Raw genomic sequence first — 17,658 nt, 5'->3', positions numbered from 1 at the left:
AAGGAGAAAGGGAAAGATGTCCTCAATGGAATGCAGACTTCCAGAGAGTAGCAAGGGGATATAAGAAAGTCTTTATAAGTGAACACTGCAAGAATTAGAGGAAAATAATAGAACTGTAAAGAGTATAGATCGCTTCAGAAAAAACAGGAGCTATCAGAGGAACACTTCATGCAAGGATGGGCACAATAAAGGTCAGAAAATCAGAGACTTACCAGAAGCAGACGAGATTAAGAAGAGGTGGCATGAACGCACAGAAGAACTGTACAAAAATGGTCATAAAGACCAGGATAGGGATGATGCTTGCGTCACTCATGTAAAGCCAGATATACTAGAATACGAAGTCAAGTGGGCCTTAGGAAGCATCACTACAAACAATGATAGGAGAGGTGATGGAATTCCAGCTGAGCTATTTAAAAATTCTAAAGAATGAGGCTGTAAAAGTGCTGCATTCAATACGTCAGCAAATTTGGAAAACTCATGAGTGGCCACAGTGCTGGGAAAGGTCAATTTTCATTCCAATCAAAAAGAAAGGCAATTCCAAAGAATGTTCAACCTATCATGCAATTGCACTCATCTCACTTGCTCACAAGGTAATGCTCAAAATCCTTCAAGCTAAGCTTCAACACTGCATGAACTGAAAACTTCCTGATGTACAAACTGGTTTGAGGAACAAGAGATCAAATTGGCAACATCCATTGGATCATAGAGAAAGCAAGGGAATCCCAGAAAACATTTCCGTCTGCTTCACTGATTATGCTAAAGCCTTTCACATAAATGACCACAACAAACTGTGAAAAATTCTTAAGGAAATGGGAGTACTAGATCACCTTACCTGTCTCCTGAAAAGTCTGTATGTAGGTCAAATTGCTGCAGTTAGAATCAGACACAGAACAACTGACAGATTTAAAACTGGGTAAAAAAGCATGACAAGGTGTACATTCTCACTCTGGTTATTTAACTTCTATATAGGATACATCATTCAATATGTTGGACTGCATAAATCCCAAGCTGGAATAAAGATTGCTGGGAGAAATATCAACATCCACAGATATGAAGATGACACTGCCCTAATGGAAGAAAGCAAAGAACTAAAGAGCCTCTTGAGGAGAGGAGATGCAAAAACTGGCTTAAAACTCATCCAAAACATTCTTCACAAAAACATACTCCACATTCATGGCATCTGGTCCCACCACATCATGGCTTATTGATGAGGGAAACGTGGAAACAGTGGTAGATTTTATTTTTTGGGACTCCAAAACCACAATCGACCTTGACTGCAGCCCAAAATTAAAAGACACTTGCTCCTTGGAAGGAAAAAAGGCTATGAAAAACCTGCACAGTGTATTAAAAAGCAGAGACTCACTTTGCTACAGAGGTCTGTAGTGTCAAAGCTATGATTTTTCCAGTAATCATGTACAGATGAGTGATTTGGACCATAAGAAAGGGTGAATGCCAAAGAATTGAGACTTTGAACTGTGGTGCTTGTGAAGATTCTTGAGAGTCCCTTATACAACAAGGAGATCAAACCAGTCAATCTGAAAGGAAATCAACATCTGACCCCGGCTGACTCAGCTGAGGCATCTACTGAGGGCCTCCAGGTGGAAAGAATGTATTCTTCCACTGCAAATGAGCCTAACCATTGCAACTCCAAGCAAATAGTTTGTAGCTCCACCCCTGGAGGAATCTCAGAAAGGCTGAAGGCTCTGTATACCCTGGATTCCATGATACATGTGTTGCATTCTCCCCAGAAGCAATGGAGGCCAAGGAAGGGGCATTCTGGGCCCTGGAGGAGGGGGAAGGCTCAGGAATCCACTGGGGCCACCACTTACCAAGTAGGACTGGAAAGAACAGATCAGGCATATGTGGCAGAGAGCTGGTGACTGGGGTGTGGGAAAAAGAGGAAACCAGCTCTGCATGAAATGCTCCTCACTCAACATCCCATGGAGGAGAAGCCCAGTGATAAGTTCTTCTGAGATGGGATGAAGAGAGTCTATTTCATTACCCCTTATAATTCCTCTGAATGAGGAGGTAGTGGAGTTTGTGGGTCATCACAAACTCTTCCATGGCCTAGACCATCTGTGAGTTGCTATCCTTTGGGCTGCCTCTCCCCAGCATCAGTCATGTAGTTCTGGAGGAATTTAACAATCATGTGTGCTTCTGGGTCAGGGACAAAGACCATGTAAAGCCAGTCATAAGACCCCATGTCCCTGCCAGGATGGCTGATCTAGGGCTGTACATGTGAACAGAGGTGGGTGATTCAGAGAACACCCTTGAACTCTAATGTCTGCAATCTTTTTTCCTTACTAGGTGATGCCTTCAGGATTTAACACCCTGGGGCAGGTAGCTTGAACTCCCTCACTAGGTTTAGAAGCCTTAAGGAAAAAAGTTGCTGGGCTAAGACCATCAAAGTAGACCAAAGGGAAATAGCAAGGGTGAGAGAGAATTGATGATTTCTGATTTCTTGGCTCCAGTTACTGAGATCTTTGTATTTGCTCTGATTCTTGTATCCTGGATTCCCAGAATCATTTCAATGAGTCTACCCTTTCCTTGAAGCCAGTTGGAGTAGGGCTCCTCTCAATTTTGATTCAGACTTAGTTCTAGATCCTTCACACCCAGACACAAGCAGAGGCAACATTTGTTTCAGCACCATTAAAAGTAAAACCCTTTATTCTTTACTGAGAATAGCGTGTACAGAACACCAAATACAGTTCACCAGCATCCTGGGCAGGAGTGCCCAAAGTGTGAGTGACTGTGTGTTAGGAGCGGCCTTACTGATTCCTGAACCTCTCCAAGCATTTACACTGCTGGTGCCAGGCCAATCCTGTCATTTCCTCGATCAAAGACCGAGAAATACAGCCTCAGGAAGGCTTCACCCAGGATCCAGAACTCTGTAGATCTCCTTACCCTTTTCTCTTTAAAGGTGGTGTAGCAGTTGCCTGTAAAATCCTGGGGAAGTCAATGACACACACTAGTCAGCATGAGCCCTTACCAGTGACTCCCCCCAATATCCAGACCCAGCAAAATTCTTTGTTTTATTTCCCTCTTTTAGTAAGTATCAAAGGGTTTTCTCAGCAGCAAGGGGTATGACAGTTCATCCAAAACCAAAGAGGGCCAAGACATCAGGTTGTTATGAGGAAGGGTGTGGTGAGTAGAGGACTGGGAGTTGGGGAAACAGAGGAATGAAAAACAACAAAGTCCTACTGTACAGCGTCAGGAACCATATTCAATATTCAGTGATATACCACATGAAAAAGAATAAGAAAAAATATATTTTCATGTGTATAACTGAGTCACATTGTTATGCAGCAGATTTTAATGTGACACTGAAGATTAGCCACACTTGAATATAATTATTTAGAAAAGAACAAATGTGTCCATAGTTCCCCCCAATCCCTGATTCTTTCCTTCTGACTCCTGCTCCTTGTTTTCTCTGCAGAGAATGCTGGTTCTTCTCCTACATCCCCACAATCTGTACTTTATTAAAAAAAAAAAAAAACTTTATTTTGTATTGGACTTTAGGTGATTAACAATATTCTGAGTTTCAGGAGGACAGTAAAGGGACTCAACTGTATGTATCTGTGTATTGGTCCCAAAGACACCCCTCCCATGCAGGCTGTCATATAACTGAGTGGAGGTCCCTGTGCTACACAGTAACTCGATGTTGGTTATCCATCTTAAATAGAGCAGTGCCCACAACACGTTCTTGAACACTTAACTCAGGAACTCTGAGAAGCCTCCTTCAGCCCACACTCACCCTCTTTGGCCACGACACGGTTGGGTGGGTAACATACGCTGGTTCCCCATCCCCAGTGGTTAGTCCGTAGCCCTCATCAGCCCTAGTAAGTCCCCAGTGCCCCAGTGCAGACCACCTTGAGATGACATTTGCATGGAATCCAGTGCAGTTTTGCCCAGCACCAAGCAACCCTCAAAGTGGTTCAATGAGTTTGTCATTTTAGAATTCCTGAAATTCCCTCTCTTCCTCAAAGCCTTCTTTGAGCCCATCAGCCTGCTCTGAACTCTTGCAGGGAGCTGACATGAAGCCTCCACCCTGTTCCAGGGCTGAACAGTCACTGTGCACCCTTTATTCACCTTATTATCCAACCTCCCCACTGAGGGGTCAGGTATCCCAACTGACAAAGGAGGCACCAGTCCAGAGCAAGGGGAAGATGGAGGCAAGAACAAGGCTGACCATGTAATTTATCATTCAAACCAGAAAAATCTTGAGAAGGGAAGGCAGACTGTTAACTTATGCTGGGACTTCACTCTGGGACTGTCCCCTGCCAAACTCCTTGTAACATGGCCTATTTCAGGGACTGCTAGAGCTGAATTTCATGTTCATGCACCTAAGGGTTCAGATGAATTGAAGCTCTTTAAGGACTGAGGACCTTAGTGTTCCCCTCTCTCTGACTCCCACCATGCCATATGGTGTGGTATCTCCACATTTATTTCAGGAAAATCAGTGTCCCACACAGCCCTTTACTCTCAAGTGACTGGATTTGTGGGAGGCACTGGCCCAGCCACAGGGCTCAGGAGCATCTGCAATGGTGTGACATGGCCTCCAGAGGGCGCCCTCCTCCCAGCAGCAGCCTAAGGGTTCCTGCAAGCCCCAGTTTGAGAACCACCCTTTAGTATCGTCCCCTCACCTTGAGGACGTAGGCTCGAGCTGGCACTGGGTAGTTGATGCCATTGATGGTGAAGATAATAGAGGGCAGAGCATTGACCGCAGAACATGAAACGTAGTGCTGTTAGAGAGAGAGGGAGAGAGATTGGCCATGGAGATCCTTGTTTTGTGTGGAGACTGGGAGTGACCCTGGGGCATGACCCTTCACCTTGGAACCCCGTGGTGTGGCACCAATGAGCTTGTGTATGTTATCGATCACTCTTCCTGGGCCTTGGATATTTGATGACCCGGTGTCCACCATGGCCGTGCAGCCATCAGAACAACCAATAACCTCTCCTTTCATGGTGATGCTGAGAGACAAGGGAAGAAAGCGGGCATCAAGGTCATTCTGAGTCTCCCCAGAGTTGTCCCCTTCCCGACTGTCTCATAAACAGCTCTTCATCTCTTGCCCTCTTTTCCTTTGCTCTCGACACAGCACCTTTCCTGACATCCTCAAATGTAGTACTTGAATACACCAGGATATTTTGTACCATGACACAAGCTGGTCTTCCTTCCTAGAAGACTCCACTCCTCTTTGACTGGCAAATTTCTTCTCATCTTCCAGATTACAGCTTAATTGTATTGTTTTCGGGAAGTCTTTCCCCCGGTGTTTATCAGTCTCCTGTCTTGGTAACTCTCTGTTGACCCTTCCTCATGTCTGCTGCTGCTGCTGCTGCTAACTCACTTCAGTCGTGTCCGACTCTATGCAGCCTCATAGAGAGCAGCCCACCAGGCTCTGCTGTCCCTGGGATTTTCCAGGCAAAGTACGTTAGTGGGTTGCATTGCCTTCTCCTCCTCATGTCTAGCATGTACCAAAGTCACAATTAACTATGTGGGTGAGTCACTTCATGTATATCTGCCTTCTTAGATGTGAAGGCGAGTTTTATTCTCCTTGCCTCCCTAAAGTGCCTGGCACACAGTGGATTCCCAATGCTTATCTGTTCAATGAGTGAATGAAGACTGAGAAAACAATAAGAAACATCAAGAGAGCTCTATGTGATGGGGAACAAATAACGGGTCACACAAAGAGTGAATATGGAGATTCGCAGGGGCAGCATATTCTCAGAGTAGGGGGAGAGAGGGGCTCCTCTGGGAAAGGGTGTCTCCCAGTACTGCTCCTACAACCAGCTCAGACCCTGAGACCCTGGCTTGGAAATACATGACTAGCCCTCCAAAACTCCGAAGGACAAATCAGCTTTTGTTGGAGGGTATTACATAGAATCCTATCAGTTATGCCTCTTGTCCTCAAGTCACTCCTGGATCCCACCTTCCTGATTCTCTGTTATAGACCCTGTCCCACTGTGTGCCTATGAACATGGGGTGCCTTTTGTTTTAGTTGCTTTCACGTCTTAAGACTGCAGCCAACCTCTCTCCACTGCTGGGTAGCTGCTCCCTAATCAGACCAGTTTTCTCCATTTTCTCAGGACTGTCCCTGTTTTTAAAATGACATTTATCTGTACTGAGAACTTCCTATGTCCTAGATAGCTCTGGACAGTTGGTCATCTTATCATAACTCTGTTCAGGCTGGTGAAATTCTCCCTGATCCTCTCTCTGTTCACCACACTGTAGAGTACTCTAACCATACTCTGCACCTCAAAGGGCAGTGGGTGCAGCTCTCTCCCAGCTGCACAGACCTCTCTGGACCCTTTTAGGACCCTGATCAGAGCCTTGTTCAGAAGGCCTGGGGATTATAAACCCATGGGTTGTTTGTGTATCTATGTGCTTGTGTGTTTGTATGTGTGTTTGTATGTGTCTCTGTGTGTGCTTGTGTGTCTCTGACTAGCTATGCATGTTTTTATGTGTCTCTGTGTAGGTTTATATGTGTCTGCTTGTATGTTTCCAAGTGTCTGTGTGACTGTCTATGATGTTGTGGGTGGTGTATGTCTGTGTGACTGAGTGTCTGAGAATACATTTGTGTGTGTCTGCCTGTAATGTCCATGTGCATTAGCGGGAGCATCACTTGGGCTGACCCTCAGAGGGAGAGGCTTACCGGTCTACGTGTACACTCCAGTCACCCGCTCGGATCAATGGTACCCAGTTGAGCTCTCCTTTGTAGTAGCGGTGGTCCACCCCACCAAACATCACCACACTGCCCTTCTGCTTGTCTCTGTAGAGAGAAGTGAGGGGGGGATCCTTGGAGGACAGTAACAACAGCACTGTGTGAGAGCTGTGATGGTCCACCCATCAAGGCGCTAATAAGGTCTCCATGTACAGATGCAGAAATAGCGTCTAGGAGAGATAGAGATCCAGACTGAGATCTGTTACTGTCTCATGAGTGGCACAGAGGAGGTTAGAAGATGAATCACTTGTCTGAGCTCCACCCACTATGTCTTCTGAAGAAGCCCTGGACCTCCAGTGACGTGAGTGCTCAAACACCCTCAGAGGACTGGGTGCTGAAGTGTTTTGGCTTTCCCCGTGTCCACCTTGTCATTTTTCAGGAAAATCAAGGCCTGGGGTTTCTAAGGGTGTGGGTTCAGGTCACCCAGAGTTGGCTCCACTGGCCTGTGACCTACACTGTCCAAAGGGCCCCACACTCAGAAGGGACCCCACCTCTGCTCTCCCTGTCTTGAGATGCCTAAAATTTCTTGAATAAAGGGTCCCACACTTTTGTGTCCCATACTTTCATTTCTCACTGGCTCCACAAAATGGGTAGCTGATCCTGGGCTCCCAGTGAAATGCTAATGAGGAAGGAAAGATATTCACCATCCTTCTCCTTCCTTCCTGATCAAATTCATAAGCAAATCCTAATGCCTTTCCTTCAACCTGTTTCCTGTTGCCTTCCTTTTGCCTGCTTCATATCTCACCCCCCTAGACCAAGTTATTGGTCTTGAGTCCAGGATCTGGGTTGTGTTCCAATAAAATTTTATTTATAAAAGCCAGTGGTGAAACCAGGTAAGGCCCTGGGGCCATAGTTATCCTTGGTTATATTATCTCAGGATACTTCTTTATCAAGTGTTCTATAATTTTTGTACAACTGAAAGCATCTTACAGCTAATTTGGAGAAAGGAATTGTCCATCTCAGACTTACTTGCTCAAGTAGAAGGCAAAAACAGGCTCTGAAATGGCACCTTCATTCTTCAGCTTATCAAAGATGGGGATGGCTTTAGAGAAGGATATGTTGGGGTAGTTCAAGCCCAAGACACCATCAAATCTTCTGCCCTCAAACCCGTATTCCGCCACGCTTAGACCGAATGGCTGGTCAGTACTTACAAGGTCCCCAATCTGTGGGAGAGAAGGGTGTTCCCACTTACAGAAGTGGGACTAGGACTGGGCTGGGGTGCATTGCCATTAGATCCTCAGAGAAGAATTGAGGCTGGGCTCTGTCTTTGGTTGACCACAGATGGTTAGAGCAAGGTGGAAGGGGAATTTGGGTTTCATTTGAGAGAGGCTGTGAATTATAAAATATCTGCCCTTCTGAAAAACACCACCTGAGTGAGTCAAATTGGCCTCCTGGCTTCTGTACTGGTGGGGCAACCAAGAGTCAGGCCAGGTCCCATTGGTGCCACCTTATGGACAAAACAATTCTGAGCAAGATAGCCTTCTCTTTGGCATTACTGTGACCTAATGACAGGAATGGACTGCATTCTCTGTAAGGTACTGTGGATTCTGCATCTGTCCAGGAAGACAGAAGCCAAAAACACAATCTTGCTTGCAGAGTTCTATGAAATTACTGCCTGGAGAATTCACTTTTGGGGATATATGTATATTTCCGTGAGTGTGTATGAGAGAGAAAGAGAGAGAGGGGAACTACTCAAGTATTTTGGGGGAGGCAAGCCATAAATTTATTAGACTCTCAAAGGTCCTCTAAAGTGAGAACTCATTTATCAGGCCCCTTGAGTTCTCAGGCCTCCAGTTTCCCACTCTGGATACCTGAAGCCATCGACTGACCCCAGGATACCCGTATCAGTTTTATCCTGTCCCCAAACACCCCACAGCAACTTCAGTCCTGAAAAGCCAGTCTAACTCCACCTTTTATCACATGTATGCTCTCAGGAAGGCCCTTGCTGTCTGGACCTCAGTTACCTCATATGCCTCATGACCTAATCAGAGTAACTGCTTTGAGGGGTTGTTGCAGAATTAAACCAGTTATCACCTGAAAGTGCCTGGAACAGTCTGTAAATTTAAAAGTGGGTGTTTTATCCCTTCTCGCTCTGAGCCAAATGAACCTTGAACTGCTCATGGGCAGAGGAGCTGCAAGTCCATAACTCAAACCACTCTCTGGGTTAGCTAATTTGTTTGCTCTTGTGTCACCATGGGCACTGCAAACCCAGAGACATGATCCTGTGGATAAGTTGGCCAATATCTATGGGAATTAGGCTAGGAAGGGTCCTGCCAGATGGTCCTGCATCTGTTTTGCAAGCAGAGGTCACTCCATAGCCAGTCCTGACTCAGCATTTGTTACACTGTTACCCGAACTGTGTCATGAACAACAACTCCTTTCATTCTCCCAGATCCATACGTGATCCCGAACGTCTTATTGGTAAGCCGGAAGGTGGAAGACTGACGATGTCTGAATCTAACGTGTGTAGCTGCAGACACAAGAGATGAGTGTCATCAGATGCCAAGGGTGGAAACAGGATGGCAGGGCAAGTGAAGGATGGTCCGGGTAGGGGATGTCTGTACTCACAACAGGTTGAGCTGTTGCAAATGATGGAGGGCACCCACAAGTCAGATGAGGCTGTGTCAAAGACAACCTGGAATTCCTGAGGGGGTGTTCCAATGGTGATGGTACCTATGTAGAATATCTACAGGGAGAAGGAGGGAGTGGGTTAGTGTAGAACTGTCTACCCTCTATTCCCACACTGGTGCCTCCCTCTCGGTGTCACATATCTCTCGAGATCACTTTCTAACCACCGTGCAGCTCACAGACTTTGATCACAGAGGATCTGCATTTGATATATTTTTTCTGTGCTATATTTTATGCAAGATACGAACTCTATGACCAGGCGTTGGAGTGGTATCTCCTGCATGGGAACCCCAGAGGCATAACCACTGAGCCGCCAGGACCACTGGACACCCAGGGAAGTCCTGGTGCCTTCATTTGGGAAGCTCTGTAGTCTCTTCAAACCAATCTTAGCACCCCTTCTCCAGAAGGTCCTTCTTGATCAACTCTAGTCACTCCCTTTCAACTCAGATCACATCCAATCAACACCACACAGGTGACTCTTTCAATTGACATGTATTTGCTCTTTGCCTATCTCTCAGGCTGGCATGGGCATTCTTGAAGACAAAATAAGTCCTTTTCTAATCTACAAACAGTAAGCACTGTGTTAGATTCTTATGGCCACACACGGAATACAGGTTCAGTAACTTTTTCCTGCTGTCATTCTTGCATCTGTGGAAACTGAATTCCTCTACCTAGGGATTCACAATTGTTTTGCAGTTGGTTCCACCTTTTGATCAGTGATGGTTCACACTTCATCCGTAACCGAGGCGCTCACTTAGTTCAGAAGGAACAATCACCCTCAAACTAATGACACATGTTTGACACAGAAATGGATATTTACCTGCCAACTGGTAATTGCCAGGCCCAGTCACAAAGACCAACAGTTGAGAATGAGAGTGCCTTCTGCTCAAGGTAGGGGTCCCTGTTTTCCAGTGTCTCAGCCTCCTGCAGGAACCCCAACCCCAACATCCCACCTGGCACCTCCAGATGAGCCCCATGCTAAGCTAGAGCACCAGGGGGCGCTGTGGAGCAACATTCTCCCAAAATACTCACATCCCAGATGTTCCTCAGTGGGAGAGTGGTTAGATTTGAGCCACGAAAAGAAATCTGGGACAGTTTGTAAGGATGCTCCTTCAGGAAATTGTTCAGCATGTTTTTTCCACTGAGGGTTTTTCTCATGGTCTTCACTCTCCTTAGAGGTATTCTTTCACCGAGCATTTGACAAAGAAAACAAAGAAGATGCTACAATTAGCTGTCAGTGTTAAGGTATAACTGTCATTGTAATGGCCCTGTGTGTTTTCTAATCATTTTTATGAGGCACATTATTATCAGAATTTTATGCATATACCATGGCAAAGACATAGATTTGAATACAGGTTCTTTTCTGCAATCTCGGGTAAGCCATATGACCATGTGGTGTCTCAGTCTCCCCTTCCGCAAAATGGTGGAATGTAACAATACAAATGACACCCAACTCCAGTACTCTTGCCTGGCAAATCCCATGGACGGAGGAGCCTGGTAGGCTGCAGTCCACGGGGTCGCTAGGAGTCGGACACGACTGAGCGACTTCACTTTCACTTTTCACTTTCCCACATTGGAGAGGGAAACGGCAGCCCACTCCAGTGTTCTTGCCTGGAGAATCCCAGGGACGGGGGACCCTGGTGGGCTGCCATCTATGGGGTCGCACAGAGTCGGACACGATTGAAGTGACTTAGCATAGCAACAATACAAACCCTCCAAATAGAATATCTTGGGGATAAGTGAAGTGATGGATATAAGGTACCTGATAAATAGGAAGTCTCAACAATGACAGCCATTATCATTGCTGTTGCCATCCCACTCATTCCTTCTCAAAGAACCTCAAGGAAGGAGGTAGAAGGGGGGACTCTTATTCTCTTTTACAACGGAGCAATTTGAAATGCAAGAGGTTTCTGAGTTGGCTGTGGTCACACTGCTTGTCAGATATAAGACAGTGTATCTTTCTCTAAGTTGAAAGAGAAGAGAGAGTTGAAAGAAGAATCCAAGATATAGGGAACAATTAAAGGAAATTCAGAGGCTTGAGAAGGAAGTAAGAGTCAAATGAAAAATTAAAAGCAGAAAACACAAAGAGAAATACACTCCCAGTGACTTCCAAAGAGATGGAGAGATTAACGACAGTGATACAGAGATGCAGACATAGGCATATACACACTGAAATTGACAGGGAAAAAAGAGGACATGTTGATCAAAATGTAGAAAAGTGCTATTCCACAGGACCACATCAACATCTGCATAGACTGTGCACTGAACAGTTTCAAGGAGTTGCATTTTCAACAGGTCATGACAAGAGTGGACCCCAAGTGTTGTGAAACCCAAATCTACACCAAGACCTTGGAATCCACAGTTCCTATAGCAAGTTACTTATCAATAAGTAAGAATTGAACTTTAAGACTCTTAGCGAAATATTCCATTCCCTTCCAAGTCTGATGGGTGGAAGAATAATCAGATGAAAAGAAAAATCCGAGAAAGGAATATGATGTGACATACAGTCCCCATACTTACTTGAATATGCACTCTGAGAAGGCCACCAGACCGAGGAGCACAAGCCATTTCATGCTTCTTTCCTGGCTCCAAGTACTCAGGAAAGTTTGGGATCTTAGCATGTAGTGGTGACCGGGAGCCCCTAGTTATATATGCTCTGACCTGCCCTAGTTTTCCCCTTCAGGCCACTAAAAGATCTGAAAAAAAATACAAAGGTCTCGATAAAAACTTTACCTTCATCAGTGTCCTTGATGAATGGACTTTGAAGCTTTTCAGAATACAGAGAATTGAACTGTAATCTCTTCCTTGAATCTTGGCTGAAAAATCAAACTGATCTGCATAGACATCTAAGAAGACGGAAAACCTTGCCTTCTTGGAGAAAAAACTTCTAAGAACATCATGAAAATGGATACTAGGGGCCATGCTCGACATGCATGTTTTCATGTCATCTTCCTAGCCACTTCATGAGATATGCATTGCTGTCTTCGTTGGCGAAAACATTGCTAGGATGATATGTTGTCAAATGGCAAAGTGAAGACTTCAGGGACAGCCCACTGACATACAACTGACTTTAGATAGTGGGTCTAATGGCAGACATAGGGGCACCTATGATGCCAGGCTGCATCAAAGATTTAGGGCAGAGCAGTACTTCAGTTTCATGGTTTCAGTACTGGAAGAAATGTCATATGCATTCGCAAGATATTTTATATCATCCAACAACTGTACAAGGAAGAACTGTGTGCTAGGCTCTGGGTTAAAGGCTTCAAAGTCAAAGTTGATCAAGACAAAAGTAGTCTTTACCTTAAGAGAGCTAGAAGTCTAGTTCTCACAAACTCATGGCCCCAGTAGGCAGGAGATATGATACTAGGACTAGGTGATCATGTTGGAATCTGGGCAGCACAGGCCTTACCTCTGGGAGCAGCCTTTCCTCCACTTCGCCCATGCTGGAAAGCAGGCCAGTTGGCCATGTTTTCAAGAGAATCAAAAGTTTGTATATTTATGTACAATGTACTGATTTTAATGTTAGAAACTAATTTTATTTTCCCTAAAAAAAATTGGGAGCAATATCTCCACAGCGATGTGCTGGAATCAGCCTTCAGTCTCTGCAGGTTTTTATTTCTGACCTAGAGTTGGAGGTGCAGTAGGGACAGAGAGGAATTTAATTCATGTTGGTTGATTTTAAAAGAGACTGAATGCATACTAAACATGTTGACTCATTGGAAAAGATACTGATATTAGGAAAAATTGAAGGCAAGAGGAGAAGCGGAAGACAGATGATGAGATGGTTGGATAGCATCATCAAGTTGATGGACATGAGCTTGAGAAAGCGCCAGGAGTTGGCGATAGTTAGGGAAGCCTGGCATGTTGCAGTCTATGGCATTGCAAAGAGACGGACACAACTGAAGGACTGAACCGAACTGAACAAATTGAGAACAAAGACTAATAAATCTAATTGCATCAAGTTGTTGACTAGCTACCTATAACAACACATTACTTAAGTGGCTTTAAAATTCAGACTTATGACTCTACATTCAGAGTGGAATATCTTCTAAGGAAAAACAAAAATTCTGCCCATCAAAACAAAACCAAAGGAAAAAAAAAGAAAAAAAGGAAAGAATTCTGACACTGTATTCAACAACTTCAGTTCAGTTCAGTTCCTCAGTCATGTTCAACTCTTGTGAGTCCATGAACGGCAGCACACAAGGCCTCCTTGTCCATCACCAATTCCTGGAGTCCACACATATTCATGTTCCTTGAGTTGGTGATGCCATACAACTGTCTCATCCTTTGTCATCCCCTTCTCCCCCTGCCCTCAATCTTTCCCAACATCAGGGCCTTTTCAAATGAGTCAGCTCTTTGCATCAGGTGGCCAAGTATTGGAGTTTCAGCTTCAGCATCAGTCCTTCCAGTGAACATTCAGGACTGATTTCCTTTAGGATGGACTGGTTGCATCTCCTTGCAGTCCAAGCGACACTCAAGAGTCTTCTCCAACACCACAGGTCAAAAGCATCAGTTCTTCAGGGCTCAGCTTTCTTTATAGTCCAACTCTCACATCCACACATGACCACTGGAAAAACCATAGCCTTGACTACACAGACCTTTGTTGACATAGTAATGTCTCTGCTTTTCAATATTCTGTCTAGATTAGTCTCAACTTTCCTTCCAAGATGTAAACATCTTTTAATTTCATGTCTGCAATCACCATCTGCTGTGATTTTGCAGCCCAGAAAAATGAAGTCAACCACTGTCTCCACTGTTTCCCCATCTATTGGCCAAGAAGTGATGGGACCACATGCCATGATCTTAGTTTTCTAAACGTTGAGCTGTAAGCCAACATTTATCTCTACTCTTTCACCTTCATCAAGAGGTACTTTATTCTTCTTCACTTTATGCAATAGGGTGGTGTCCTCTGAATATCTGAGGCTATTGATATTTCTCCCGGCAATCTTGATTCCAGCCTGTGCTTCCTCCAGCCCAGCGTTTTCATGACGTACTCTGCATAGAAGTTAAATAAGCAGAGTGACAATATAAAGCCTTGATGTACTCCTTTACTGTTTGGAACCAGTCTGTTGTTCCATGTCCCATTCTAACTGCTGCTTCCTGACCTGCATACAGGTTTCTCAAGAGGTAATTCAGGTGGTCTGGTATTCCCATCCCTTTCAGAATTTTCCACATTTTATTGTGATCCACACAGTCAAGGGCTTTTGCATAGTCATTAGAGCAGAAGTAGGTGTTTTTCTGGAATTTCTTGCTTTTTTGATAATCCATCAGATGTTGGCAATATGATCTCTTGTTCCTCTACCTTTTCTAAAACCAGCTTGATCATCTGGAAGTTCATGATTCACGTATTGCTGAAGCCTGGCTTGGAGAATTTTTAGCATTACTTTACTAGCGTGTGAGATGAGTGCAATTGTGTGGCAGTTAGAGCAATCTTTGGCACTGCCTTTCTTTGGGATTGCAATGAAAACTGACCTTTCCCAGTCCTGTGGACACTGCTGAGTTTTCCAAATTTGCTGGCATATTGAGTGCAGCATTTTCACAGCATCATATTTCAGGATTTGAAATAGCTCAAATGGAATTCCATCACCTCCACTAGCTTTGTTTATAGTGATGCTTCCTAAGGCCCATTGACTTCACATTCTAGGATGTCTGGCTCTAGGTGAGTGATCACACCATCATGATTCTCTGGGTTGTGAAGTTCTTTTCTGTACAGTTCCTCTGTGTATTCTTGCCACCTCTTCTTAATATCTTCTGCTTCTTTTAGGTCCATACAATTTCTGTCCTTTATTGAGCTCATCTTTGCATGAAATATTCCCTTGGTAGTTCTACTTTTCTTGAAGTGATCTCTAGTCTTTTCCATTCTATTGTTTTCCTCTATTTCTTTGCATTGATCGCTGAGGAAGGCTTTCTTATCTCTCCTTGCTATTCTTCAGAACTTTGCATTCAAATGGGTATATCTTTACTTTTCTCCTTTGCTTTTTGCTTCCCTTCTTTTCACAGCTATCTGTAAGGCCTCCTCAGACAGCCATTTGGATTTTTTTCATTTCTTTTCCTTGTGGATTGTCTTGATTCCTGTCTCATGTACAATGTTATGAACCTCCATCCATCGTTCATTAGACACTCTGTCTATTTGATCTAGCCCCTTAAATATATTTCTCACTTCCACTGGGTAGTCCTAAAGGATTTGATTTAGGTCATACTTGAATGGTCTAGTGCTTTTCTCCAGTTTGTCCAATTTCAGTCTGAATTTGCCAATAAGGAGTTCATGATCTGAGCCACCATCAACTCCCAGTCTTGGTTTTGCTGACTGTATAGGGCTTCTACATCTTTGGCTGCAAAGAATATAATCAATCTGATTTTGGTGTTGACCATCTGGAGATGTCCATGTGTAGAGTCTTCTCTTGTGTTGTTGGAAGAGGGTGTTTGCTATGATCAGTGCATTCTTTTGGCAGAAAGCCTTTGCCCTGCTTCATTCTGTAGTCCAAGGCCAAATTTGAGTGTTACTCCTGGTGTTTCTTGACTCCTACTTTTGCACTCCAGTCTCCTACAATGAGAATGATACCTTTTTTGGATGTCAGTTGTAGAAGGTCTTGTAGGTCTTCATAGAACTGTTCAACTTCAGCTTCATCCGCCTTACTGATCTGGGCATAGACTTGGATTACCTGATATTGAATGGTTCACCTTGGAAACAAACAGAGATCATACTGTAATTTTTGAGACTGCATCTAAGTACTGCATTTTAGACTCTTTTGTTGGCTATGATGTCTACTCCATTTCTTCTAAGAGATTCCTGCCCACAGTAGTAAATATAATGGTCATCTGAGTTAAATTCACCCATTCTAGTCCATCTTAGTTCAGTGATTCCTGTAATGTCTGTGCTCACTCTTGTCATCTCCTGTTTGACCACTTCCAATTTGCCTTGAATAATAGACCTAACAATCCAGGTTCCTATGCAATATTGCTCTCTACAGCATCGAATCTTGCTTCTATCACCAGTCCCACCCACAACTGGGTGTTGTCTTTGCTTTGGTTCCTTCACTTCATTCTTTCTGGAATTATTTCTCCACTGATCTCCAGTAACATATTGGGTACCTACCAACCTGGGGAATTCATCTTTCAGTGTCCTATCTTTTTGCTTATCATACTGTTCATGGGGTTCTCAAGGCAAGAATACTGAAGTGGTTTGCCATTCCCTTCTCCAGTGGACCACATTCTGTCAGACCTCTCCACCATGACTCATCCATCTATGGTGGCCCTACAAGCCATGGCTTAGTTTCATTGAGTGAGACAAGGCTATGGTCCATGTGACAGGTTGGCTAGTTGTCTGTGAATGTGGTTTCAGTCTGTCTGCCCTCTGATGCCCTCTCTCAGTGCCTACCGTCTTACTTGGGTTTCTCTTACTTTGGACGTGGGGTATCACTTCACTGCTCCCCAGCAAAGCACAGCCGCTGCTCCTTACCTTGGAAGTAGGGTAGCTCCTCTTGGTTGCTGCCCCTGATTTGGACGTGGGGTAGTTCCTCTCTGCCACACTTCTACGCTGCCATTGTAGCCACCATGAACCTGCACTGCCATCGCAGCTGAGGCCTGCAAAAATTCAATAACTTATTGTTCCTCATATGTTTCTGTTATTGTGACAGAATCATATGTATGTTAACAGGTAAAAGCAAGACGATAATTAAAACTAATGTTTTGAAGTAAGCCTTTCAGTGGCTAGAAAAAGAGGTTCACACATAACATATACAAGTTTAATTCAAACCCTGCTGTCTTAAATCTTGAACTGAAAGCATAAGTTTGTACCAACTAATTATATTCCTTTTTATTTTAATTTTAAGGAAAATGTGTACTTCCTCTTCTGACCACTGTAAAGCCTAGAAGCAGTGAGAACTTGATGACAGTGACTATTCTGAGGTCTAACATGTAGCTTCTAAATACATTTCCCAGCAGACGATCTTAAAGAGATGGCTGATTTCAGGACTGGGTAGAGAAATGCACAAAATAATCTTGGGAATCATGAAGGACCAGAAAACTTAGGGACTTCAAAGACCACTTGGCACTGGACAGAATGTTTAGGAATCCAAAAGAAAAGGCCAAACAAATACCAGTTTGTTGGGCAGAATGATGTTTCTGCTTCTCAACACACTGTTTATGTTTCTCATAGCTTTCCTGCCAAGAAGCTAATGCCTTCTGATTTCATGGATGCAGGCACCATTTACAGTGGTTTTAGAAGCTAAGATGAAGAAATCTGTCACTGCTTCCACCTTTTCTCCTTCTATTTGCCATGAAGCATGGGGCTGGATCCCATGATCTTAGT

The 17,658-nt window shown here is 44.2% G+C and overlaps 1 protein-coding gene across 3 annotated transcripts; it reads right to left on the bottom strand.

Annotated features, from left to right (window-relative positions):
* Positions 1 to 2,649: 2,649 nt before the first annotated feature.
* Positions 2,650 to 12,624, bottom strand: LOC113885743 (pregnancy-associated glycoprotein 1-like). 3 transcript variants are annotated; one of them, XM_027531355.1, is made up of 9 exons: positions 11,868 to 12,273; positions 10,380 to 10,530; positions 9,288 to 9,405; positions 9,071 to 9,189; positions 7,689 to 7,882; positions 6,651 to 6,767; positions 4,830 to 4,971; positions 4,644 to 4,742; positions 2,650 to 2,946 (listed from the first exon to the last, which is right to left on the bottom strand). In XM_027531355.1, exons 1-9 carry the CDS (start codon positions 11,966 to 11,968, stop codon positions 2,797 to 2,799), a joined length of 1,191 nt encoding a protein of 396 aa, XP_027387156.1. In that variant the 5' UTR covers positions 11,969 to 12,273; the 3' UTR covers positions 2,650 to 2,796. The 3 variants fall into 3 exon arrangements, with proteins under 3 accessions (XP_027387156.1, XP_027387157.1, XP_027387158.1); XM_027531356.1 differs by lacking the exon at positions 2,650 to 2,946 and adding an exon at positions 3,296 to 3,474 and having other exon boundaries at positions 11,868 to 12,624; XM_027531357.1 differs by lacking the exon at positions 2,650 to 2,946 and adding an exon at positions 3,374 to 3,469 and having other exon boundaries at positions 11,868 to 12,272.
* Between the last annotated feature and the right edge of the window lie 5,034 nt (positions 12,625 to 17,658).

Source organism: Bos indicus x Bos taurus, chromosome 29 (genome assembly GCF_003369695.1).
Source record: "Bos indicus x Bos taurus breed Angus x Brahman F1 hybrid chromosome 29, Bos_hybrid_MaternalHap_v2.0, whole genome shotgun sequence".
Taxonomy (NCBI): Eukaryota; Metazoa; Chordata; class Mammalia; order Artiodactyla; family Bovidae; genus Bos; species Bos indicus x Bos taurus.
This window is presented reverse-complemented; position numbering and strand designations above follow the sequence as displayed.

Coding starts and splice junctions, on each gene's coding strand:
- LOC113885743 (XM_027531355.1), bottom strand. CDS start 11,968: ATGCTAAGATCCCAAACTTTCCTGAGTACTTGGAGCCAGGAAAGAAGC. Junction 4,972..6,650: donor TGGAGTGTACACGTAGACCG/GTAAGCCTCTCC, acceptor CTTGTCTCTCAG/CATCACCATGAAAGGAGAGG. Junction 4,743..4,829: donor CCACACCACGGGGTTCCAAG/GTGAAGGGTCAT, acceptor TCTCTCTAACAG/CACTACGTTTCATGTTCTGC.